The following is a 27,123-nucleotide window of genomic DNA, read 5'->3' as shown; positions in this document are numbered from 1 at the left end:
CGTTGGTAAACACTGTGTGAGGTGTTTACGCTCGCGGTGGCTACAGAAAGCAGAAGCGCGGCTGGTGGACGCTGCCCTCGCCCGGCATCAGTGGCACGTATCGTACGGCATATCGCTACCCTGGAAACAGATCAAAATTCATACTTTGGTGACAACTGAATGCACGTCAGACCGCCATAATGTTGAAATATCGTAAGTCGAATCGTTGTAAAGCGAGGAGCATCTGTATATGTCTCTGCTGGTTTAGCCTTTGCTGATATGCAAATGTTTATTTTCCATCTTTTATTAGCAGCTAAATCCCTGCATGTTTGGCTCCATTGTTTCGACCTCAGTGTGTTGCTGTCGTTTGAGGTTACCATGGCGACGTTCCAGTCCTCTTCCTGTTGTAACTGACCTGCCACGGCTCTTTGTAAACATGCAGAGGAAAAATGTCACGGTGGACGGTGGCTTTGGCGCCTGGTCGGGCTGGAAGGTGTGCGGCCACAGCGACGGGGGCGCCGTGGGCTCCTGCCTCTGCCGGACGCGGGCCTGTGACACCCCCCCGCCGCAGTGCGGGGGCCAGCCGTGCATGGGATCTGCTGCAGAGGTCACCAACTGCTCCAGGTATGTGAGCCTGTCATTAAAACGACCCTCAGGAGACCAGCAATGACGGGCATCAGCACTCCCCCTATGGTAGTGTCGATTTTACATGGTTGTTAACGGCTCATTGGTGAACATGAACACAGGCTTGGGCAGTATCTACTCTAATTTTGCCTGCAGACAGTAAACTGTAGTATTTTGATGGTATTTTTGAAAGCAATGCTACTTCCTTATTTTTAAATCTTGGCATTAACATACAATATGCCCAAAGTACCATGGTATACTGTAATACCGCCCAAGCCTAGTATAAAGGCTCATTAATACCCTGAAACAGGATGGACGCGCACAGCTGCAGACACGCTCACGGACGGCAGGCCTCCCCGTGCCTCAGTCAGCTGCCTCCCCGTGCCTCAGTCAGCTGCCTCCCCGTGCCTCAGTGAGCGGCCTCCCTGTCTGCCACACATTTCCTGTCTCTCTGCTTTCAGGAACGGAGCGTGGACGCCGTGGACCCCATGGGCACCTTGCAGCACCAGCTGCGGCATCGGCTTCCAGGTCCGCCGGCGCTCCTGCAGCAACCCCAGCCCTCGACACGGGGGCCGCGTGTGCGTGGGCCAGAACCGCGAGGAGAGGTGGGGGTCCCCCAGGCCGGCGGCGTCTGCGTCGCTCCAAATCCCACGGCCTGTTTCAGATGGATTTATCGATGTGTCTTCGTCCAGTGAACATCAGGCTGAGAGGCGTAATTACAAAATTCACCTTGGAAAATAAGCCAGTTTCTCATGCAGTGTTTCCCAACCCGTTCCTCTGGGGCCCCCAGACAGTCCGCGGTTTCCGCCTAGCCGACATGCCGTCACTCTGCTTTCAGGAACACAGCCTGGACTGTGGACTGTCTGCCAGGGAGCTGGGAGGGAGCAAAAACGTGGACTAGATGGGAGTCCCTCACGACTGGATTGGGGAGCACTGCTCTAATGCAGGGGTGGTCTTATCCAGAAAGAGTTGTCTTTGCGGATGAGATTGGCCCCCCTACTCTAATGCGTAACGTGTAGGAGGAAGACTCGCAGTGCAAGAGTGCAGCTGAGGATTCCAGGCCGTGGTGGGAAAGCCTTCGAAGGCCGTCCTTTGTTTTCTCCACACAATCCAGTGATGGTCTTAGCTTCTCCTTTTCCAGATTCACAGTATGCTTCACCTAAGGCTTATTTTCTTCTGAGCAAATATCGCATGTCTGATCATGATTATGTGAGCCTGTGTACATTTTATATGTTTCATCCACAGATACAAGTTGTACGTTTTTCTTAATGCATCTTCAAGAGTGGAGATAAAAAACCTAATGCGATTTTCAAGCAGCCTAACAGATGCATTCATCTCAAATCGTGCAGCTTTCAGACTCGCACCATATAGACACAAAGGGGAGGAAATGCAGCAACTGCATTGTTTTCCTTCTATGAAGTTTCATGCCTTTAGCATGTTATAATGGTGCCTAATTTCCTAATGAGCCTCCACTCTACTGCCTATAATGTCCAGTCTGCCAGTGCTTTTGTGCCTTTTGAAGTCAGTGAGCTGTTTACTCGAACCCTCTGATCGCCCATCCGTTTACCACGGCCATTCCCACAGAGTCACGGTGACCCTGAGCTCCGTTCCAGGCAGCGGGGCACAGAGGACACCCTGCACAGGGTGCCACTTCCCCACTGGACACTGGCATTCCAGCTAAATCGAGCGTCTTTGGACTGAAATGGAGTACCCAGAGGAAGCCAGCCGACCCCGAGCCCCTGGAGGACTGAGCTGCCCTCTAATTGGACACAGATCTGAACACGGTGCAGCCGCACACCTGGTGTGCAGCCCTGATGCTGTCAGTTGGCATTAGAGCAGGTGCAGTGCGGTCCAGTGCAGGCAGGGGACCATCGGCTACTCTGTGGCTCCTGTGCAGTGCAGTCCTCCATGCTCTTTATGTAACTGCGGTTATCTGAGTGCCCTGATCCCAGAACTGTGGAGTGCAGTCCTCCACGCTCTTTATGTAACTGCGGTTATCTGAGTGCTCTGATCCCAGAACTGTGGAGTGCAGTCCTCCACGTGCTTTATGTAACTGCGGTTATCTGAGTGCCCTGATCCCAGAACAGCTGGTTTTAAGCCCAGTCGTGGTGCAGGAAGTTAAGTTTTAACTTAACATTGTGGGTACTCTTCAGAGGGGAGGTCTTAGTGTTCAGTATTCATCTGAGGAGAAAGCAGGTTTGGAGGAAGCTGGAAGCAGAACCACTGCTCCTTCAGTTTGTGATGTTTGGCAGCGTGTGGCTCCGTGGGCTAAGGCTCTGTGCCAGTGATCGGAGGGTCGCTGGTTGAGCGACAGAATCAGCAGAATATTCACGTCTGCAGACCCTTGAGCAAGGCCCTTAACCCCCTGCTCCATGGTTGCCACTGTGGGTGGCTGACATTCGTGCTTTTGCTTATGTATGTGTCTGTGTGTCAAGGAGAGCAAGATGGGGCAGGAGAAAAGGGAATTTCCCCATGAGGATCAATAAAGTGTCATTATTATTATTATAATAAGCATGCCATCTGGGCAGCTTCCGGGATGTTCTGGCCACGTGCCATTCAGTCGAGGCCCATCGTGGACACAGGACACGTTGGAGTGATTATATCTGTCAGCTGGCTTTGAAACCAGCCCGAATGAGTCTGTGGCAATGAAAAAAGATGGTGTCTGTGTGACCAGCAAGGCGTGCTGCCACCTCGACCCTCACCTGGAGGAGAAGATGATGAGGATGGTGACGAGGGCAGTCGTGATGATGATGATGACGATGGTGATGATGATGGTGATCATGGTGACGATGATGATGGTGATGATGATGGTGATGAGGGCAGTAGTGATGATGATGATGATGGTGATCATGGTGATCATGGTGATGGTGATGATGGTGACGATGATGATGACGATGATGATGACGATGGTGATAGTGATCATGGTGATCATGGTGACGATGATGGTGGTGATGATGGTGATGATGAAGATGATGTTGGTGATGGTGATGATGATGACGATGGAAGTCTCACTCTTTTACATATTTGCTCAGAGCTTGATGTCTTTGGCGTCTCAAACATGCAGGCTGGTTTGTGTGATTGAAGAAGTGAGCACTGGGCTTTTCATCACAATTTCTGGCAGCCTGTGCGGTATTGCAGCCATATATGCATTACCTTCCGCCTCCTACAGGGGGCACACTTGTGCCATGCATCTATTTCTTTACATGTTAGAGATGCTGCACTGTTTACATTCAGGAGTCTTAATCATCCTGAGGTGAGATTTTAATGTTCACTCACTTAAACGTGTGCATCTACGCCCAATGCCTACTTATCAGTTAGAAAATGAGTGGGGAAAATTCACTATTGATTCACAAGGCACGTGGATTAGAATCAGGAAGAGAGCAAATTGCTCCCATTGACTGTCGCGGAATCGAGCTGAATTATAAATATCTCTCTATAGATTTTTTACTTTTCTCTCTTGTCCGCCACCCTAGGTACGAACTGATCAATGACCTTTTTAGGGCATTTTAAATTTCTGACAGCAGAGTGCTGGAAGTGGAACAAGAGGCCTCTTTAAAGACTAGACAAGTAACAGATACATGTTGCTGGAATTGCTGTTGCCATGACAACGGATTATGGCCAATTTGGCTTTATTGGAGTAGCTCAATTTGCGCAGTTCAGACTTAAAAGTACTATTATTTAGAGTTCTTGATCTTAAAAATCTAATTCCCAATCATTTCTACGCTCACGTTTATAACAGATTAAGTTGGAGTAATATGTACGAGGAGGATGGGGGTGCGGCCATCTTGGGGGGGAAAGTCAGGTCACTGAGTCATATCGATTGGTCCAATCCTGTTGCTCTCTCCAGCATGCAAACGCTGGGCTTCACTGTGCTCCCTGCTGCCCCTGGTGACCTCGATCGCGGCTCACAGAGCCCCAAGGCCTCTCATTCCCTTTCACATCTTCATTTCCCCATTCAGCCTTGATGCGTCCATCCAGTGTTGATCTGTCTTGCTTCTGCTTTCAGTTGCTGGTATTTACCTGTGTGAGTCTCACTGGCCGGAAGCCCCCCTCCTCATCACGGAAATGGCTCTCTGTGGAACCAGGCTCTTATTCTTTTGCTGTCTTAAAATTCTCAACAGAATTGTACATTTCATTGTAAAAATCGTACACAAAGGAAAGCCCCAGAATGTCTCCGGTCCGTGAGAACACATAAGCGGGTTATCAGACCAGCATTCATGCATCCACTCTCTTAATTTTACTATTTTAACCATCTCTCTGAAATGAAATGACATTTCACAAGCCGCTGATCTGACATTTTTTCCCCAGTTTTGCTATGGCTAAAAGTGGAAAATATTACCAGATAAATAACGTAATTTAGGGGGAAATGCAGTGCATGATATCAAATGACCTATTAATTTACGTTCCGGCTCATTTCTTAAAATCGTTCTGCTTTTTTTTACTTCCTTAATCATCTGTACAATCGTTGGCCACGTTGTAGGGTGGGAAACGGGACGCTGGGTCCTTATGAAGCTGTTTTTGTTTCTGGAGCGAGGCCCATCTATAGAACAGGATTAACTCTCCGGAGGATTATTCTCCGCCACGTGTCATTTCAGTGTGGGGTTTGTGTTCATTGACCGTAAACTGCATGCAGGCCTTTGGGAATGCGCTTCCAGTGCTTCTGGTCCTTTTATCCTTGCGGAGGACCAGCTCAATGCACCCATCTATTTTACAGAACAAAGTTTGGTGCAACTGGGCCTGCGTTCCATTTGTTGTTATTTCCGGAATAACTAGCCTGCTGAAAAACAGTCTGTGTCATGGGTGTTCTGAAGCTACACCTGGTCTGTGTTTCCCTGAACAGTCTGCCCCCCCTAACCCCTGCATTCTCCCCCAACCCCCTTAGGTACTGCAACGAGCATCTGCCCTGCCCACCGCACGTTTATTGGTCCAGCTGGTCGCCGTGGGAACGCTGCACGGTTCCATGCGGTGGAGGGCTCCAGGCACGGCGCAGGACCTGCGAGAACGGCGACGACTGCGCTGGATGCGGCCTGGTACCCATGCGGCCGATGAGCTCCCAACGCTAGACTCCCTCGCTTCATATCGGAGGAATTTATGCAAAATTATCACGCTAAGCTGTTCCTCCACATATCTTGTATTCTGTGTATTAGTGTCAGGCAGCTGTTTGGTTTGCCATACTCAGCAATCTCATTCATGATTCTGCTGCAACACACTGCCTGGCAGCTCATAACGACGCGATATCCCAGTATCCTTAGCTAGAAATGATTACCGCATTGAAACTGACGGTGCGGTTTCACAAGGGTAAATTGAGCATTTAATCTGACATATCTACACCGCCACCGACGCTCTCCCAGCACTCTCCCCAGACTCGAATGAAAATGAAACACAAATCTCAATTATCTGGCGCGCCTCTGCAAAACCGCTAGCATCCTCTGCAAATTCATGACAGTCAAAGCAGACGACTCCTCCAGCTCAACCGGCTGGTGAAATCAAGCCCATGCGCTGGTCAGTTGAGCAAATATTATTTGTCCTGTCAAACGAGGATTTACTCTGTTATCTGGGCTCCATTTGTGCAACTAGACGTTTGTTAGCATTCTGACACCCGCTGCTGTTGACTTTTGTCTGTGTGCCAAGAGCAAGTTCGTCTTGCGCTCTGTTTGGACTTGTTTGTAAAAGTGTGGGGTTTGTAACGCACATCTCTCCGTGGAAAGAGACGCTGCCTCATGGCAAGGAAGAGGGATGAAAGAGGCCATGCTACTGTCAGCTTGGACTTCAGAGAAAAGGGCGAGCTTGTTATTTTGAAGCCGTTTTGGTAGTGAAACCAAGGATAATAAACACGCACATTTTTTGCAGTATTGACTAAATTAAATGTGTAAATGTGGACAGTTTTGTTTGCCAAAAGTTATACAGCTAGACAGCTTTGAACGTACTGATTTGATAAGAGCCAGAGAGGTCTGCAATTACGGCGGTCATTCGGTCTTCAACTCCAGGCAGGAAGACCCTTTATCTGTGATCATCAACGGTGTATTTTTTTAAATTGCAGAAGACAATTTACCCCAAGACCATGGAAAGAGTTTGTGCAAAGAACCATGACTTACAGCTTTTTTTGTTTTCCTATGTATAGCCGTCCTTGGCCCAAGACTGGCCTATCTTTATGAGAACTCCAAAGGCTGTCATTGAGATCATCTCACCCTTACAATTACATGTCGGTATGTGTGTGTGTGTGTATATTTTCCATGGAGATCCATTGTACAATTGAAAGGAAGCTTCTGGTCTCTTTAAGCAGCATTTAATGAGTATGTCCTTAAAATCTGCTCCTTTAGTGGCTTTATAAACCCGGGCTTAGCAACGTTGAGTGAGACTCAATTAGAAGCTTGCTTAAAGTTGTGGAACGCAGTATATTTGTGAGGGTAACTCTGGCCTTAAGTGATATATAAGTGAGAGTGCTGTTAGATTTGTGGGATTGCCCATCTGTCTTGACCAGCAGTTATCCAGATGTGATAGTGCAGTTATGTTGCAGTAATGCATATTATTCTGGGCTTGCAGAACATAAGTTTCAGTCTCTTTCCTTGGGAAAATCCAAAATGCACTGTTTTCTGCATTCGGAGCGGGTGTTTAGCATCAGGTGATCAGGTGATCGATGACCCATAATGAAGACTTGATCTTGTTAAGAGTAAGCTGTGTGTTCATTAGTTCACCCAATGACAGGGCAGCTCTCTCTGTGCCTGCCTCTCATTGGCCGGCATCCCCATTCTGCCCTGGCAGCCCCTGTTAACGATCCACCTTTTGCTGTCACATATTTGGGCATTCATTACTGTGTGTATTTGAATGAACCAGATGCCTAGCAGCTCTTAGTGGCCCAGATTGCGGGGGACAGGTTGAAATGTCAGTTACGCTGTCTGCAAAGAGGAGCTGAAATGGGATTGAATGGGATTTTAGCATTTAGAAGTTTAAACTATTTGGAACCTGTGGACCTTCTGAATCTTGTTTCACCCACAAACCAGAACAGAAATTTTTAATAATCTTGAAAGACATTTCTTTTCCATTTTCACCACACACTACTTAAACAGGAATACGTTCAAATATTTACAATAATCTGGTAGCGAAATGGTCTTTTTTTTTTAACGTCAATTTGAGTGAAAACTCAGTTTCTTAGATTTGCTTTTGTCCGATAATATTTCTGTAAATCCATCTTCGCTTGCCGAGTTTCGTTGACTTCCCTCTTTGATTCTGCAATGACCAAACGCAGAGTAGATCCTTTGTTCTGGCTTTGGCCGCAGCTCCAGCGAAAGAAGAGAGTGAATGTACCAAGCCTGGAACTCCTCTCCGACACGTAGCTTTTCACGGATGTGCTCAGAGACCTATCCTCAGCAAAAGACTCGCTGGTTTGTTTCGAGAAGGGCCATCCCTGGCAGCGTGTTCCTGCTGACCAGACTGCCAGGACGGATGCGATTATGTTAAACGGACCAAAGGCGCGGATGCTATCTCCTCATCCGCTAATCAACAAGGGCCGCTGATAGACCGAGCAGCCACCTGCCTCCGGCTCTGCCTGCGGGTGTCTTCATGTGGCAGAAAAAGGGCTTTTTTCCCCCATTCAAGAGAGGAATTGTGTTTCCCTCCCCCCCTCTATTGCAGCCGTGAGTTCCATGGAAGAAAACTTTAACAAAGTGAGCCCGGAATGAATGAGCGGGGCGATTAAAGGCGAGTTGATGGTAGCGTGCGGCGCGCCTCTGGCACGAGAAGGACCGCGTGCGTGGAGCGGACACAGCTGGGGCGCCGCGCGCCATAAGCGCACGCAGCTGGCCGGCTGACGTGGCCGCGCGCTAACATTTAGCGGTAATGTAACCACGCGCTGACGTGCGGGTAGCGTCCCGGGGAATTTCATTATATCCAGTTTGTTTTCCCACAAACAACAAGCTGGCTATAAAATATTGGGTTTATTTGGAAGCGTTGAAAACTAAAAAAATATATATATTTATTTTATTGAGTATTTTCTGATGCTGTGGAACGCAGTTTTTTTGCCGGTACCGTTAATAAGAAGATTAACGGGGTGCCAAGCCAAACAGATTGCGCTGTTAGTTTAGACTGAAGAAAACAATGACTGCATATTACTGCCTGCAGCACGAGTTCTTGTTTAATTAGTTAAACAAATATTATTTGAACGTCAGACTTGCCTTGTCACACTGTGAATAGACTAGGCTGGTACTGTGTGGCGAGTGCCATTTTGCTAGGATTCTCAGCAAATTGCTGCCACCTGTTGGTCAACTCATTGTACAACTCCTTAGAGTGAAGTAGACCTGGAAACAGATTGTATTTATTCAGCACAATTAAAGTGAACACAGAAACGGATGCATTATATGCATATGTTATTAGTTTAAGTCTGGAAAATCAATAAACTGTAGTACTACACATTGCTAATAGACATTATATTGACACTGAAACCCATGCACTTCTTATGAGAATGCATTAAGCTGCTTCATTAATCACCCTTACAGACATTAAGTGTTGCAGCTGATATGATTGCACAACACGTTTTTCATAAAAGCAAACTGATTTTTTTTCCCCCCTAGTGAGCCTTGATGTTTCAGCATGGCTATATCGCAGAGGCTCCTACTGGACAGTTTGAGGGAGTACGGAGCTGAGCTCTGGGGGCAAGACTATTAGAATGGACAGTCTCAGACCCCCTTTTATAAATCTATGAACAAGCTGTAAGGTTTAATAAAATAAAGATTTAATAAAAAAAGATATTCCCCTTTCTCTCCCATTCGCACCTCTAAGCTGTTTCAATAAATAAAGAGGAAGAAAATCACAGTTCCAGTATGAGAACCAGTGTTACATTTTAGTTTTGTTTCTCAAGTTTCTCTGTTATTTTTCATATATTTTTCACAAGGCACAGTTCAGCCAATGTAGCCACAGTTTAACAATCAGCCATGCTGAAAATATGCAACAGGGAACTTAAAGTTTTTTAAAAGTCAGAGAAACAACAATTGTCTGTCACCTTTAATTTAGGCTGTTTCGCACACTTTACAGTCTGTACAGTCAGTATTTGTACTTTTCCTGTTACTTTCTAAAAAGCAACTTTAAAATAATAATAAAATAAAACAATATTTTTTGGATGGGTTATTTATATGGAATATGTCATTGTGAATGGTGATTAATATGGCGAATTGTACACTCCTCGTATTAGTAATGGGGAATTTATTCAAAAATAACTGATGGTGCATCAGTGATGATCAGCCAGCACCAACACTGCATTTTATTTAAGCTGAGTAGGATTATCAGTCATGGGCATGGGTAACCCTGGGGGATTAACGAGTGAAAGCCATCTATCACCCCTGGCCGTAACCCTTTAATGACGCGGAACACGTTAACGATGTTAACCAATTAGATATCATTTCATCCATCATAATCTGCGGTGATGGATTGATTTTCCTGCCCCACCTGTTCAGCCACGAGCTTAAGTCTCTTCACATTCTGCCCTCAGCGTCTGATCTAAAGACAAGGCCGTTCAGCACAAGCCGGTGCCTGACTGCAGTAGGTAAAACGTGGAAACTGATCTAAGAGCAGAGGTGGGTGCTTCAGGTCCAGAAAGTAAGAATCCAGACCAAGATGTTGTTTCAACCAACTAGTTGAGTTGCTCTGTGCCTTCATACATCCTCCGAGAATGACGGTATTCACTGCCTAACACAGCTGATTGAGTGGATGATCCACATGTATCGCCTATCCCAGTGTTTTCCAATCCGGTCCTCAGGGATCCCTAGTCTGTCCACATTTTTGCTCCCTCCAGCTCCCTGCCAGGCAGTCCACATTTTTGCTTCCTCCCAGCTCCCTGCCAGGCAGTCCACATTTTTGCTCCCTACCAGCTCCCTGCCAGGCAGTCCACATTTTTGCTTCCTCCCAGCTCCCTGCCAGGCAGTCCACATTTTTGCTCCCTGCCAGGCAGTCCACATTTTTGCTCCCTCCCAGCTCCCTGCCAGGCAGTCCACATTTTTGCTTCCTCCAAGCTCCCTGCCAGGCAGTCCACATTTTTGCTTCCTCCAGCTCCCTGCCAGGCAGTCCACATTTTTGCTCCCTACCGGACTGTCTGGAGGTCCCTGAGGACGGGATTGGGGAACATTGGCCTACCCTAATCCTCTAAGAGGACAAATCTTGCTCTTTGCCCCTCTCCCCTTTACTCTATAAGTGTTTTTTAGGTCCCAATAGTGGTTCTGCTCCATTTAATGGAGGTAATAATATTTCACAGGATCCTGAACTTTCATTGGCTACCGCAGTGCTCATATGAAATGAAGTGCCCTACAGTGACATAAATATGGAAGATACTACCCAAACCTGTACCACTGTAAATTCAGCCTTTTTTTCCACTTATCTTTTTCATCAGTGCGATGTTTGTCCTTACTCCATCTTCCTAAATCTCGTGTTATGTCGGAGATTTCACCTGTGTGTGATACAGCTGAATGTTACTGCACCTTTACACGTTGCTCAGGAGTACCAGTCCTGTAACCTGCTCCCCTGCCCCGACCTGAAGAAGACCACCCCCTGGACGCCGTGGAGTCCCGTCAACATCTCGGACAGCGGCGGCCATTACGAGCAGCGCTTCCGGCATACGTGCCGGGCGCGGGTGCCGGACCCCAGCCTGCTGGAGGTGGGACGGCAGAGGGTGGAGATGCGTTACTGCTCCAAGGATGGATCCACAGGCTGCTCCACTGAAGGTAGGACGGTTACCCTTCTTTGGTAATTTCCAGACACCAATACATTCCAGGTGAAATTGCAGGACGTCTCCACAACTCACTTCCTGTTGGGATACTGTGTCGAAACTGCTCGATTCAGAGAACTGACATGGAAAATGAACAGATCTGATTTCGGGTTTGCGTCCATATTGGCTTCATTGCCTTTTATTTCTGGAAGCCGCACTCACACGTTGTTCTCTAAATGTGCTGCCTTGTCGGATAGAGTTGGGGCTTTGCAACAGCTTTCACTTTACAGACTTCAAGCCACCGATTTGAAAGGCTCTGTGGAACAGGTGAGCATGCAGTTGAGTAACTAGCCCTCCAGGAAGTAAAGGAGGTTTGAGGTCCACGTCCCTCCTGTTCCCTCTCTCTCCATTCCACTGTTAAGCCCCGTTCCCCATTTCTTTCTGATGTTTCTGTGGGCCTCAGCGATTGTGACATTAGCATATTTTTGGCACCGTGCGCGTTATGCGAAAAAGATAGCGTTTGTGATCGCGAGCAGCCCTGGCTGTAAGAGGACTTGATTGCTTTCTGTGCTCCTCCAAGCGTTTCTCATAAAGGGGACACGATTCATCCCTCGGCGGTTATTTCCAGCTTGGCTTGGCATCATAGCTGTTGTTTTGCTGGCCTTGCAGTTCCCGCGAGTTACACTGAGGTGATCTCTACCTGCCTGGGTTGTTTTTGGATAGTTACTCATTATTACCCAGCCGCAGTTGTCACTCTCCATTCTCATCAGCGCATAATTAGATCACTGGAGTTTGTAGCGTGAAGGACAGCTAAGCTGTGAGGAAATCAGTCACACTTCTGTTATGGGCATGATAGTGGGGAAGGTTCTGGGCTGAGCTCCCTGCTTATGGCTGATCTAATCATCCTGCTTCCTGGTCACCTTGGATGCCTCCCGTCATCTTCTCTGTAGCAAAGCCTGTGTTGCGTGACTTTTTATGACAGCCCAGCATTTAGACTGATACGCAGCCTAAGTGAGAAGCACGTTGGCTCACTGCCGTACAGAGACCCGTCGAGGGGCAGGTACCTGACCGGGGGACCTCTGTAAACTTGATGTGGTCTGTGTTCTGTATTTACTAGCGATGGACAAAATGACACTAAAACTTTGCCGTGTTCCTCTTGACGGGTTGGCGCCCCATCCTGGGTTGTTCCCTGCCTTGCGCCTGTACCCTCCGGGATAGACTCCGGACCCTGCATCGGACAAGTGGGTACAGTAGATGGATGGATGGATAGATGGACTGATGAACCATTTGCTGTATTTTCTTATCCCACTAGATGGTGCTGTAAGCGCAAAAAAAGGGCACAAAGCATGCTGAAAAGCAAGCCAAGAGCGCCATCTAGTGAGGCCAAAAAATACAGCAAATGGAAAATTGCATTAAAAGTAACAGACAACATGAAGTGGCATTTTGTCCACCACTAGTATTTAACCAGCTGGGTACATTTTGGTCAGTTTTGCATGAGGGGCACTCAGGACGCCAAATCTGAGGCACTTTTTTTTATTTGTTAACAGGTTATACAAGTTATGTTTTAAATGCAGTTCTTTTTTATCATGCTTACATCTGCTTTGCTGACCAATTTGCTGAACTAGACAGACTTTCTGCCATTGGCTTTTTGTGTCATCTTTGCCCCCAAGTCCTCGGCCATGGCAGAGCCTTAAAGGAGGACTGTAACGATGACTTAGCTGCACATTATCCCTGGCATCTTTTTTAAAGACACACAGAAGAAGATACTTGGACATATTTATACATTCTTCTAGATTTTCTGCGGCATCTAGGTTGGCTTCTCATTCTGTTGCACCTTTTGCATTCTGCCACAGCAACCTGTTAGAGTCTTTTAACCCAGTAGATTTCCGTTAGAACATCTGAGGCATTTTCAGTGTATTTTTTACATAGGACAGACTGCTCCTATTTTCCATTAGAGACCCTTGCTGGACTGGGAGATGCACAGATTACTGGGGGGGGGGGCAGTGAGCTGGTGGTGTGGCAGGCTTTTCTCAGCGAATAAGGAGTTTTGCCCCCCGGGGCTGCGTATTACACACAAGCTGACTACTGTAATTGTGAGTTCACTCAGTTTTTTTTCTTGTGTGAATGTGCAGCCTCATTGGGATTTAAGTCGGCATCAGCTTAATCGCAGAGGCTGGGTTGAATCAGCCTTCACGTGAACTGTTTGTGACAAAGTACAGTAGAAATCAGACGCCTCTTAACTCCACCAACTCACACATCAAACGGGTCTGTCGGATTTTTTTCATCTCGTACCTCAAGCAAAATCTTGGAACTCGACTGTTCCTGCTAAAACCTTTATGGGTTGAGACGCTTTCAATGGGTTGGTCGAGAAAAATCTAGCCGCAATTTGACCGAAAACTTGGAACACGACAAAACAAACCAGAGCTGTTAAAACTTCATCTCCTCTTCCAAACAAAAATCCCTCCATCCCTCCTCCTCTCCACCTCCTGTTTGCCATCAGCTCACCTCAATACTGGTAAATGCTCATAAATTGCCATTTATTTTAGGTTTATTGTTTTTATATGTGTGCTTTTCATATGTCTATTAGTTGTGTAGATAGGTTTAAATACGCGATCATTTGGGGCTCTGGAACGTATGAAATTCATTTACATTATTTCTTATGGGGAAATTCGACTTAGACCTCGACCAACTCAACTATCCTTCTGGAATTCATTGTTTGTCTTCCAAGGTACCACTGTCATTTTGAATGCAGACTGTCTGTACTCATTGTGCCTGACTGTCACTAATTACTGGTGGTCATTTGTGACATTGACTGTAATGAATCATTAGACAGAAATTGCCAGCTTCTGTGTCCTACCTACATCGTACCTCCCGACCCCCCTTTCCTCCAGGAGACCCCCTGCGCTCCGGCCGGCTGTCAGCCCACGCTCTGAATGGAGGCTGGTCGCCCTGGGGGCCCTGGTCCCAGTGCAGCCGCGACTGCAGTGGGGGCACCCGGAGCCGAAAGCGAGTCTGCAGCAGCCCTGAGCCACGCCATGGGGGCCTGCCCTGCCTGGGCCACGCCCTGGAGTATCAAGAGTGCAACATCGCCCCCTGCCCAGGTCACAAAGCCCCTGTCTGTCTGTCTGCATCACTTCCTGTCCAAATCAGAGCTGCTCTCTCTCTATCCGCATCACTTCCTGTCCAAATCAGAGCTGCTCTCTCTCTATCCGCATCACTTCCTGTCCAAATCGTAGCTGCTCTCTCTCTATCTGCATCACTTCCTGTCCAAATCAGAGCTGCTCTCTCTCTATCTGCATCACTTCCTGTCCAAATCAGAGCTGCTCTCTCTCTCTATCTGTATCACTTCCTGTCCAAATCATAGCTGCTCTCTCTCTATCTGCATCACTTCCTGTCAAAATCAGAGCTGCTCTCTCTCTATTCGCATCACTTCCTGTCCAAATCAGAGCTGCTCTCTCTCTATCCGCATCACTTCCTGTCCAAATCAGAGCTTTTCTCTCTTTTTATATGTCTACACATGTATATATATATCAAAGACATAGCTGTGATATGTAATATGGTCACCATTTATGGTTTGGGACAAATGCAAAAAGTACAATATATTTGTGTAATTATCACCTTATTTTGGAAAATGATTTTAGGAGTGTTAAATCACATGTGGTTTATTCTTCCAAAACTATTCAAGTCATTGCAACTTATATATGTACATTTACTGTCCTTTTTAAAATAAGTTTAGTTTTTGAAAGATTTAATAACAAATCATTTATTTGTTTTGGCCCGAGAGAGCTGTACCGGTTCAGTTAGGCCAGTTAGAATTTACAAAAGGAAGAACATCTGTTCTGGGTTATTGGCTTGGTTTCATGGTACCTCCAGACCGGCAACTCACTGGGTTTGCTACTGGCCTTGTTTGCCGCCTGAGCAGATGGGATGGACCCCCAGTCCGCTTATCACCGTCCGGCTGACAGGAATGCTTGGCAGATCCACGCCTCGTTCCCAGTTTTCCTGCTTCTGCCTCGGTTGCGGGAATTGTCAGAACTCTGTGATTAATATGGACAGGTGTGTGGGGGGTGACGCGTAATCTGAGCTGAGAGCTATCGAGGATAGACCAACCAGCGTATCCCAGAATCCTCTGCCACACACACATATGCATGGCTCAGCCTCCAAGCTGAAAGCTATCCCAGAATCCTCTGCCACAGACACATAGCCATGGCTCAGCCTCTGAGCTGAAAGCTATCAAGGATATCAATGATAGACCAGCCAGTGTATCCCAGAATCCTCTGCCACACACACATAGCCATGGCTCAGCCTCTGAGCTGAAAGCTATCAAGGATATCAATAATAGACCAGCCAGTGTATCCCAGAATCCTCTGCCACACACACATAGCCATGGCTCAGCTTCTATAACAAACAAAAGAAAACAAAGCAGAGTCTCACCTGTTTGGATCATCTGGGAACAGGAGCAGGAAAGCCACAAAAGGCTACCTGGGAAGTGTTTGTTTTTGGTTTTTTTTGGCCAAAGCAGTGGTATATGGTCTGTTTGTGGCATAATCATGGTTTCTTAAGTTTATGTGTTGCTTACATAACCATGAGCCAGTTGAACAATTTAAAGGCAATTAGTCGTAATTATGGAAAACAATGACATTGTTCTGAAATCTGAAAATGTGCGCGGTGGCAGAGGTGATCGTAGTTTGGCTGGCATGGATCTAAACCCCCACGGTGCTGTGGTTCCCTCCGCAGTGGATGGGAGCTGGGCCTGCTGGTCACCCTGGTCCAGGTGCTCCGTCACCTGCGGGGGAGGACACTACATGCGCACTCGCACCTGCAGCAACCCCCCGCCTGCCAACGGTGGGGACATCTGCCTGGGTCTGCACACCGAGGAAGCTCTGTGTAACACTCAGCCCTGCCCAGGTAACACGGCACGTCCGACCCGGCCCGGCTAACACGGCACACCCAGCCCAGCCCGGCTAACACGGCACACCCAGCCCAGCCCGGCTAACACGGCATGCCCCATCCAGCCTGGCTAACACGGCATGCCTCATCCAGCCCTTCTTGGGTAACACGGCACACCCGGCCCAGACCGGCTAACATAACAAACCAGAAGCTGTAAATCAGCTAAAGACTGCAGTCCCTAAATCCATAGTCAAGGTTCTGTAATGTAATCAGGCTACAGTCAGTCCCTTTGCTACAGAAGCACTTTAGAAAATAACCATCTCCTTGATTTCTTTAGACAGTTGATTGCTGCCTTTTCTGTCAAAAAAAAGTAAATTAAAATCGAAATGATAGCTCTGACATCTGAGACCCCTGAGTGTGGATGATTAAAAAGCAAGTTTAGCGAGTCACTAGGAATAGGAGGACAGGAGGAGGTGAAATTGCATATACCCGTGAAATGAATATAAAAGCCGTGCTTATGAATTGTTGTCACAAAGGACTTTAATCTCAGTTCACCTAAAGCTGACTATCTATGTCTGGTAATTTCTCAGCAAAATTAACCATACTGTGACATGACATTTCTCTACATCAGTCAAGCAGTCGGCCTGCCCTTTGTAACCCCCCAGAAAGCTGGTCCGAGTGGTCCCAGTGGTCCCATTGTGACTCTGCTGGTTCCCAGCTGCGCATCCGTCGCTGTGACATCCTCTTCCCCACCGGAATCCAGTGCCTGGGAAACAGCTCAGAGTCCCGACCCTGTGTGTCTGACTCCAACTTCATCTCAGGTGAGCTGGCTTAAATGCAAGTCGATTGGTCCAGTGGCTGAGGCAACTTCTCCCTCTCCTTATCAATGCTCTATAATGAGGCAGCTTCTCCCTCTCCTTATCGATGCTCTATAATGAGGCAGCTTCTCCCTCTCCTTATCGATGCTCTATAATGAGGCAGCTTCTCCCTCTCCTTATCGATGCTCTATAATGAGGCAGCTTCTCCCTCTCCTTATCGATGCTCTATAATGAGGCAGCTTCTCCCTCTCCTTATCGATGCTCTATAATGAGGCTACTTCTCCCTCTCCTTATCGATGCTCTATAATGAGGCAGCATCTCCCTCTCCTTATCGATGCTCTATAATGAGGCAGCTTCTCCCTCTCCTTATCGATGCTCCATAATGAGGTAGCATCTCCCTCTCCTTATCGATGCTCCATAATGAGGCAGTTTCTCCCTCTCCTTATAGATGCTCCATAATGAGGCAGCTTCTCCCTCTCCTTATCGATGCTCTATAATGAGGCAGCTTCTCCCTCTCCTTATCGATGCTCCATAATGAGGCAGTTTCTCCCTCTCCTTATCGATGCTCCATAATGAGGCAGCTTCTCCCTTTCCTTATCGATGCTCTATAATGAGGCTGTTTCTCCCTCTCCTTATCGATGCTCCATAATGAGGCAGCTTCTCCCTCTCCTTATCGATGCTCCATAATGAGGCAGCTTCTCCCTCTCCTTATCGATGCTCCATAATGAGGCAGTTTCTCCCTCTCCTTATCGATGCTCCATAATGAGGCAGCTTCTCCCTTTCCTTATCGATGCTCTATAATGAGGCTGTTTCTCCCTCTCCTTATCGATGCTCCATAATGAGGCAGCTTCTCCCTCTCCTTATCGATGCTCTATAATGAGGCAGCTTCTCCCTCTCCTTATCGATGCTCCATAATGAGGCAGCTTCTCCCTCTCCTTATCGATGCTCTATAATGAGGCAGCTTCTCCCTCTCCTTATCGATGCTCCATAATGAGGCAGTTTCTCCCTCTCCTTATCGATGCTCCATAATGAGGCAGCTTCTCCCTCTCCTTATCGATGCTCTATAATGAGGCAGCTTCTCCCTCTCCTTATCGATGCTCCATAATGAGGCAGTTTCTCCCTCTCCTTATCGATGCTCCATAATGAGGCAGCTTCTCCCTCTCCTTATCGATGCTCTATAATGAGGCAGTTTGACTCGCCTATGAAAGAGACTGCTGGCTGGATTTTAACAAAAGCATGATAGCTCATTAGACAGAAAGTGGAATTTTTAAACTAATCACTTAGCAGTCTCTTAAACTTAATGACTAATTAAAAAGATGAATTTTTACCTTTGTAATTTAAAAAAAAACACCTAATTCAAATGTGGTTGTTTTTGTTTGTCTATGTTGGTTCCAAAATGGCAATTATTAGCCTAATAAGTGCTTTCCTTTTGCAGAACTATCTATCGCTCGTTCCAGTCAAGAAGAGAGAAGATGCGAAGGTAGGGTATTCAGAACACCTCAGAAATGAGCCGTGTCGTCTGTGTGATTAATGAACGCTGTGATAAACTCTGCATTTCAGCGCTGCAAACACATGATGAAATATTAAAGAGCATGCTTCCTGACGGTATTATTCTCTGTCCTCATAATTGCAGTGAATCCCAGGTAGCAGAATCTGTTTAATTACATTCTTATCCCGCACCCTGCAGACTTCAGCTTGTTCCACATGCTCGCCGTGGGACTCAGCAGCGCCATCCTCGGCTGCTTGATCACACTCTTGATCTACACGTACTGTCAGAGGTACCAGCAGCAATCCCATGATGCCACAGTCATACATCCCATATCAGCTGCTCAGCTCAACACCAGCATAACCAATCACATCAACAAACTTGATAAGTATGACTCCGTGGAGGCCATCAAGGTGAGGGCTCTTCCGATCCACTATGTGCGGTAGAAAAGTGGGCAAGATGTTCTGACTGGATTTTGTTTGCCTAAATGGGACCAGTTTGCTAATGAAATTGTGAATGAAGTAGTTGTTCAATGCTTTCTCTTAAGAAGCAATCACCTTCATGGGTGTCAGTGTTTGTAACAGGATTTGCGATGGTGAGATAGTTACTTGTATAATCACATCCAGTGGCGAAAGCTTCCCTGGGGTGACTTCAGAATTGCACGTGAACGTCTTTGAGTGACCCAGCCAAAGCTGTGACCAGCATCCTTTTGACGGCCTTCAGAAGATTTGACATTTTTGAGTAACTGGTACAGAGACTCTGCAAAGCTGTGGACGGGCGCCTTTAATGTAAAGCCTTTCCTTCAGGGAATCAGCTTTCTGATTGATCCAGACTTTCTCATGTTACTCTTTCTGGCAAGAGCACCTGAAATTTTTGAATATGGCAAAAATTACTTTGAGAACAGATTATTAAAATGGAAAATTGGAGCATAAACGTTTTTCATTTGATTTTAATCGAAAATCTAAATTACCTCAAACAAAAATTTCAAGTTCCAAAATAAAAGTACAAAATACAGGCCTATACTTCTGTAAAACATTACATCACCTTTATGGGTTTTTTTTTCCATTTAAAAGAGTTTTCGCACCTTGTGCCTGTCCACCTGCTTCACAGCTTAATACTTTATCTTTTTTGGGCAGCCATGGTTTCATAACTGATATTACACAAGCGTCGGCTATTGTTGCCCTCTGTTCTGTGCTCCAGCTTTGTGCTAGAGACCTCTGTGTTTTATTATTATATATGCTTACAGTAATTCAATGCATCAATTGATTCGATAAAAGTATTTACTAAATGCAGATAATGTATCTTCCGAATGATTTTTGTTCTTACTGAAATGAAGAACGAGTAACTGAATAACATGGGATTCTGGGTAGATTGTTGGCGCGCGACTTGATTGGCGGGTTATATTGGCACCGTGGCTCCAGTGACAGCTTCTGTCTGTGATGCCTGAAACATCATTAACAGCTTTCCTTCTGCCCACAGGCTTTCAATAAAAACAACCTGATCCTGGAGGAGCGAAATAAGTACTTCAATCCCCAGCTAGCAGGGAAGACGTACACCAATGCCTACTTCTCCGATCTCAACACGTACGACGACTATTGAGTTGAGGTTTTTGTCAGATGGACGGACGATTCTTTTTGTAAGACAACAAGCATCTTTGTTTCGTGAATTTTCCGTTATGCTTTCGTGATTTGTATTGACGTATATGACATGAGGTGCCCGCGCGGCGGTTAATTTGCCGTCGGCCGTTTATTTGGACGGAGAGAGAACAACAGGAGATCAGCACGATTTCTGTGTCTGGAAGACGATTGGGAGAAACCAGTTTTAGTACACTAACTATTTTTAAACTAAACGTATGGGGAGGGTGGGGAGGGTAGGGATGTCTAATAGCTACAACGAGATCAAAGACTTCCCATAAAACAGGGTTCCCCAGTTAGATGACTGGTGCACCTGTGCTTAGTATATAGAGCTCTCTGTTCTACCAAAACACTAAAATACTCTAGGATTCAACTTATTTCCATAACTGAACTAATTTAGTAGTCTGTCTCAATACTGAGGTTATTAGCAGTTTAACAGACGCTAGAAACCCTTTAAGAGCAGGGATTAGCAATACCTGCTGTAACCCTTTGGAAAAAATAGTGCTCCTGTGGTATAGTGCATGGACGGACTGGGCGGATAACCTTGTTGCTTCTTTGATTTGCATGACTGATTGCATCGTCGAGCCTTTGGACCTGAGCATGGTCACGGCCTTCTGGCCGCAGAGGACTTCCCACCAGGGCTCCCATCGCGAGTCCTCTTCCTAGCCAATCCACCTGTAGATATTAGGAATAACAGATGTTTGTGTTTCTTTTCCGTGCGAGGCCTTGATCGTGGTAATCGCCTTGTTAAAGTAAACCATTCCACTGTACAGTGAGCTGATTCGCAGCTCTGTGCCACTGCAACCTTTTGTAGTTTTCAGAATGCAGTATGTTTTTTTTCCATTAAAACAGTCTTGTGTGTTTAAAAACATATCACTAATAAAAAGAACCAATGAACATATTTTGTCAACATAAACTGATGTCTTGTTTGTAATTTGTTGCTGGGTTGAAAACTGTCATAAACAATGATGAATCATGACTATTAATTCCAATTTCTTGAATCATTACATGAATAAATTCTACAAGCAAATGAATTTAAAAGACTAGAATATTTCCCTGACTGGGATAAATGGACGCAATCTCACACTGAACTTAGTCCTAGTTGGTCTCCCATCCAAGTACTGGCCAGGCCCAAAGCTGCTTCAGATGGATTACCTGGTGTGAGCTACAGGTAGTATGGGTCCCGATCATTGATATATACTATATACTGTACATAATAAAAATATAATGACATTATATATAATGCAAAAACCTGTTAAATATATGTAAACCTGTGTAAAATCTGTAGCTGTAAAAAAAAGACTTAAGAATGAAAAACAGACATGTGGAAATGTGATGCTTATGAGCCTGGGAGACAGAATATGCGGTCAATGTTGGTGTGGTGTTCAGGCACAGATACCCTGTGTTCCCTCAGCCCAAGAGGCAGACCCATCATGTCCTCCCTCAGCCCAAGAGGCAGAGCCGCCCCGTCCTCCCTCAACCCGAGAGGCAGAGCCGCCCCGTCCTTCTTTGGCCCGAGAGGCAGAGCCGCCCCGTCCTCCTTTGACCCGAGAGGCAGAGCCGCCCCGTCCTCCTTTGGCCCGAGAGGCAGAGCCGCCCCGTCCTCCTTTGGCTCGAGAGGCAGAGCCGCCCCGTCCTCCTTTGGCTCGAGAGGCAGAGCCGCCCCGTCCTCCCTCCTCCCTCTGCCCAAGAGGCCGTCTGCCGCGATAATCAAAAGCGGTTTGCTGGGAAGAAGCGGCAGTGACCATGTCTCTGTCCTCTGTACTCCCCGCGGCTGTAAGCCGATGACGGCCACTTGGGCTCACGTTTGCCTTGATAACATCCATGTTTTCGACTGGTCTGGATCAACAGCTGCAAGGTAATCAATAGGAGCGATGAAAGTAAGTGATGAAAGTCTAACTCTGGTGTCAGACACAGTCAGAATACTAAGGAACCGGCGTCTCTTTGCTGCGTGTTGAAAGCACCATGTTCTGGGTCTTCAGGTGTGAAGCAGAACAAAGAGCGGGTTTGAATATTGCAGGGAACATTAATGATTTATTCTTTTTAAATAATAATATGCCTAGCATTGGTTCATCAGATTGAAAATGTCAGTCGCAGGTGAATGTATGTTGTTATAGCTGAATTGCAGGGGGCCTGTGGCTCTGTGAGTTCAGACTCTGTGACCAGCAGACCGCCGTTGTCATGCTGAGCGAGGCCCGTAACCCCAATGGCTCGAGTTTGGCCGATCCTGCATTCTCAATTACATGTCATGTTGGCTTAAAGCATTTGCTAAATAAATAAATGCAAAATAAAGTCATACTGACAGAAAATCCATTCTGCTTTGTTAAAATATCAAACAAGATACTGTGAAGTAACTCTCTTTTCTTGCATATTGACTGCACACCGGCACATGTTTCTAAAGTCAAACATTCATGAGCATTTTTTTTGGGGGGGGGGGGACAGTTAAAATAGCAATTAATTGGCCAGATCTGCATTGTGCATGTTCTGTACTGGAACTTTGCACCTTTGCATAAGCGGTTTGCTGGTGCCCTATAGCTAAACAAAATAATACATTATATGTGCATCAGATACGTGCGTTAACACATAAGGTAAGCAGGATGCAGTTTTTTTGCACCCCCCAGCATAAACGTCCTCTTATGCGAACGTGCATATTTGTGCAAGAAGTAGATGATTGTTTTCCTTGATTTTATTATTTCTTCTATGCTGTAGGAGGTGAGTTATGCTGCCATTTCATGGCATAATCATTATGTGTGTTTGTGTGGATATATATAATACACCATTTTATGTAATGAAACATAAAGCATGAGATAATATTTGTAAAGTGAGTTGAATGTGAAGCGTTATAGGTCCAATTCCCACTTGATTATGCATTTCAATTAGAGGATGAAATGCAAAAGTTCTCAGCGAGAGATTCAAAAGTCATAATCTCAAGGGCAATACCACTAGTATTGCAAACCCGACAGAGGAAATGAGTGTAAATAATACAGACACACTCCTCTAAGGGCAGTCATCTGGGAGAATTGTTAGTCTGGGAAATTAATTGGAAAGGGGACACGCAGGTTATGCTGCTGAATTATGGGAGCAGGCCGCAGCTGACCCGGTGCCAACACATTAAGCAGGCGTCAGAATTAATCACGCAAGATGCTTGGACGGGGCGTCGGTCCAGCGTCCCTCTGCCAGGGCAGGCTGGCTTAATGAGATATCTGTTGCAGGTTTGCGACGGAGCTGCCAGTGTGTTCCAACAAACTGGTTCCGAGGGAAGACGCCCACGTGGAAACTTCACGTGACATCAACACCATCCTCATTATGGCCGCTTGTCTCTGATCTCAGCCTGGATGCGCCTGAGACCGGTAAACATCCTGGGAGCTATTTCAGTCCTGGGCGTCTTTGATTAGAGAGAGGCCTAGTTTTATAGACACAGAATAATAATAATAAATGACACATGCGAGCATTATTTTTTTCCACAGAAAGAATGTCATAGCTGACAGCTACAGATATCGGCCAGGTCCGCACTCCATGAAGGCTTCCTGATTTAGCAGAGGATGACGTCACCTTTTGTCTGAAGTTTGAAGCCTTCACATCCACATTGATTTATCTTCATCGTAACAATATCTAACGTGCTAATAATCCCCAGTGACTCACTGGGGTCCGCAAAGGCATTACAGCCAAATTAAGGTTCCACACAGTCCAGTTCCGGTTCTGTTGGTGGAAACCTTGCTTTTTTGATTTCCATTCTTGTGTGAATCCTACGACGGCAAGCACAACTATTCCAGCTGAGTGTATCAGTCTGTCGATCACTGCTGTAGCCAGGCAACATCAGCATGAATTAATGCGGTCTAATTATTATTTTATAGTATTCTGTAAAATCCTTTCCAACAAATGTTTACAAATTGCATGCTCCTGTTGTATGCTTTATGAGCATTTTTCAATGTTAAATTGTTTCCACTTTTTACATGCAAATTTAAATTATCCAGAAAAAGTAAACAGTAAAAAGTAAACACCAGCTCTAGTGTCAGGGCTCGGCAAGGAAGCAGCAGAGCAAGCCGTGCTTACGGGTAATCAGGGGTTTATTTGAGAAAGCGACAGACAAGCAGGGACATCCAACGTGACAATACATCAATGACAGATCTGGGGAAGACTGACTCAGACACGGACTAAATACTAAAGACAAGCCGAGACAACAAGGAACAGCTGGGCACGATCGGGAAAGCACACGTGGATAATGAGGGGCGTGGCACACATCGGGATCGAACGGAGCGGATCGTGACAGAACCCCCCCCCAAAGGCGCGCACACCGGGCGCGCCTGGGAGGAGGCGACGGACGAGACCGGGGAACAGGACCTGGAAGACAAAAGCAGAACGTCAACGAGACACCGGAAACAGGACAGAGACACAGAACAGGAACAAGGACCAGAAAAACGACAAAACCTGACAGAGGACAGGGAACGCGGACAGGCAGACAAAGAAAGGAGACAAAGAGGGGACAGAAAATGGAGGAACAAAAGGGCCGGGAGTGAACACGGGAGGCACAGAGGGACGAGCAGCAAAAACCGGAGTGACAAAGGGACCAGAAGGGAACGGAGGAGACACAGAGGGACGAGAAGCAAAAACAGACGGGACGGAGGGAAAGGGAGGAGGAGCCAGGGGAGCCCGAAGGAACCCAGGCGGGCGACGGGCAGCGGCCGGAGGGGCCACAGGCGAGAGGGAGAAGGGAACCGAAGGGGACCACCCAGGGGCCAAGGGAACGGGACGAGGGAGTGACGGAGGGGACACGGAGGGAGCAGGAGGGAACACCGGTGCAGGCAGGCAGGAGGGGGAAGCCGCGGCAGGCGGAGGCGCAGCCGGAGCCGGCGAAGGCGCCGTCCGACGCCCAGCCGGAGCAGGGGGGCCCGGAGGCGACTGACAAGGAGCCGGAGGCGGGACCGAGAACCGGCACCGAGGACCCAGGGGGGGACCCGGCGGCGACCGCCGACCCCGAGCCGGAGGACCCGTAGGCAGCCACCGCGCCACCGCCAGGGGCCGAACGGGCGAGCCAGGGGGCAGGGCGGGCGGGACCCGGGCCCGACGCCTGTGTCCCCGTCCCTTGCGGGACACCGAAAGGCGGGGTCCAGGGGGCTGTTGACCTCGCCGGGGCAAGGGCGAGGGAGTCATGAGGGAGGTCAGTCCTGGGCGGACAAGAGTCAAGGCCTCCACAGGCGGGGCAGCCAGAGCCGCGGGCGAGGCCGCCCGAGCCGCGGCCGCAGGCGGGGCAGCCGGCCGAGCGGCGGCCTCAGGCGGGGCCGCGGGCCGAGCGGCGGCCTCAGGCGGGGCCGCGGGCCGAGCGGCGGCCTCAGGCGGGGCCGCGGGCCGAGCGGCGGCCTCAGGCGGGGCCGCGGGCGTGGCCGGCTGGACAGGCGAGCAGGGCTGGGCCGGCTGGACAGGCGAGCAGGGCTGGGCCGGCTGGACAGGCGAGCAGGGCTGGGCCGGCTGGACAGGCGAGCAGGGCTGGCCGGACAGGACAGGCGAGACGGGCAGAACCGGCGAGCAGGGCTGGCCGGACAGGACAGGCGAGACGGGCAGGACCGGCGAGCAGGGCTGGCCGGACAGGACAGGCGAGACGGGCAGGACCGGCGAGCAGGGCTGGCCGGACAGGACAGGCGAGACGGGCCGAACCGGCGAGCAGGGCTGGCCGGACAGGACAGGCGAGACGGGCAGGACCGGCGAGCAGGGCTGGCCGGACAGGACAGGCGAGACGGGCAGGACCGGCGAGCAGGGCTGGCCGGACAGGACAGGCGAGACGGGCAGAACCGGCGAGCAGGGCTGGCCGGACAGGACAGGCGAGACGGGCAGGACCGGCGAGCAGGGCTGGCCGGACAGGACAGGCGAGACGGGCAGAACCGGCGAGCAGGGCTGGCCGGACAGGACAGGCGAGACGGGCAGGACCGGCGAGCAGGGCTGGCCGGACAGGACAGGCGAGACGGGCAGGACAGGCGAGACGGGCAGGACAGGAGCCGGCCGGACAGGCGAGACGGGCAGGTCAGGAGCCGGCCGGACAGGCGAGACGGGCAGGTCAGGAGCCGGCCGGACAGGCGAGACGGGCAGGTCAGGAGCCGGCCGGACAGGCGAGACGGGCAGGTCAGGAGCCGGCCGGACAGGCGAGACGGGCAGGTCAGGAGCCGGCAGGACAGGCGAGACGGGCAGGTCAGGAGCCGGCAGGACAGGCGCCGCCATCACGTGGCCAGCAGGGGGCGCCGTCGCGGGCACCTCCATCGTGCGGCCAGCAGGGGGCGCCGTCCTCACGCGGCCAGCAGGGGGCGCCGCCATCACGCGGCCAGCAGGGGGCGCCGCAGCGGCCGCCTCGGGCATTGCCCTAGGCAGAGCAGGCAGGACCGGCGGGTCAGGCAGGACAGGCAGGACAGGCGGGTCAGGCCGTGCTGCTGGCTTCGCAGCGGCGGCATCAGCAGCAGGCGGTGCCGGGAGCAGACCGGCGGCGGCAGCAGGCAGCGCAGCCGTGGGCAGATCGGCGGCGGCAGCAGGCAGCGCAGCCGCGGGCGGATCGGCGGCAGCTGCAGCAGGCAGCGCAGCCGCGGGCGGATCGGCGGCAGCAGCAGGCGGTGCCGCGGGCAGAACGGCGGCAGCAGCAGCAGGCGGTGCCGCGGGCAGAGCGGCGACGGCAGCAGCAGCTACAGCAGGCGCGGGCAGGTGCGGAGCAGGCAGGTCCGGAATAGGCGCCAGGATTGGCGCTGGGCGTGCAGGCGCTGCCCCTTTAAGGGCCTTGGGGATCCGGGGAATAGAGTCCCTGACGGCCCTGGCCCCTTTAAGGGCTAGCCGTGTGCCCTGGAAGGGGAAAGTCGCCTGCGATGGCCGGATAGCAGCAGCGAGACAGGCATCAAGCTGCTGCGGTGCCGCGGGCAGAGAGGCGGCAGCTGCAGCAGGCAGCGCAGCCGCGGGCAGTGTGGCGTCAGCAGCCGTTGTTGCTGCAGGCGGTGCAGCGGCGATGTCATCCCCGGCAGGGAGTAAGGA

General features: G+C 49.0%; 1 protein-coding gene across 3 annotated transcripts in view; it reads left to right on the top strand.

Annotated features, from left to right (window-relative positions):
* Nucleotides 1-21,037, top strand: part of LOC111833134 (semaphorin-5A-like) — a 67,836-nt gene extending 46,799 nt beyond the window's left edge. For all 3 annotated transcript variants that reach the window (XM_072711105.1, XM_072711104.1, XM_072711106.1), the window contains exons 13-22: nucleotides 422-603; nucleotides 1,065-1,208; nucleotides 5,486-5,633; nucleotides 11,084-11,309; nucleotides 14,185-14,394; nucleotides 16,031-16,201; nucleotides 16,849-17,004; nucleotides 18,437-18,481; nucleotides 18,689-18,900; nucleotides 19,967-21,037. In XM_072711105.1, coding sequence (XP_072567206.1) covers nucleotides 422-603; nucleotides 1,065-1,208; nucleotides 5,486-5,633; nucleotides 11,084-11,309; nucleotides 14,185-14,394; nucleotides 16,031-16,201; nucleotides 16,849-17,004; nucleotides 18,437-18,481; nucleotides 18,689-18,900; nucleotides 19,967-20,086 — 1,614 coding nt within the window. In that variant the 3' untranslated portion in view covers nucleotides 20,087-21,037. The remainder of the gene's footprint in view (nucleotides 1-421; nucleotides 604-1,064; nucleotides 1,209-5,485; nucleotides 5,634-11,083; nucleotides 11,310-14,184; nucleotides 14,395-16,030; nucleotides 16,202-16,848; nucleotides 17,005-18,436; nucleotides 18,482-18,688; nucleotides 18,901-19,966) is intronic.
* Nucleotides 21,038-27,123: the final 6,086 nt, after the last annotated feature.

This window comes from Paramormyrops kingsleyae, chromosome 4 (genome assembly GCF_048594095.1).
Source record: "Paramormyrops kingsleyae isolate MSU_618 chromosome 4, PKINGS_0.4, whole genome shotgun sequence".
Taxonomy (NCBI): Eukaryota; Metazoa; Chordata; class Actinopteri; order Osteoglossiformes; family Mormyridae; genus Paramormyrops; species Paramormyrops kingsleyae.
The sequence above is the reverse complement of the archived record's forward strand: the minus strand, read 5'-3'. Positions and strand labels throughout refer to the sequence as shown.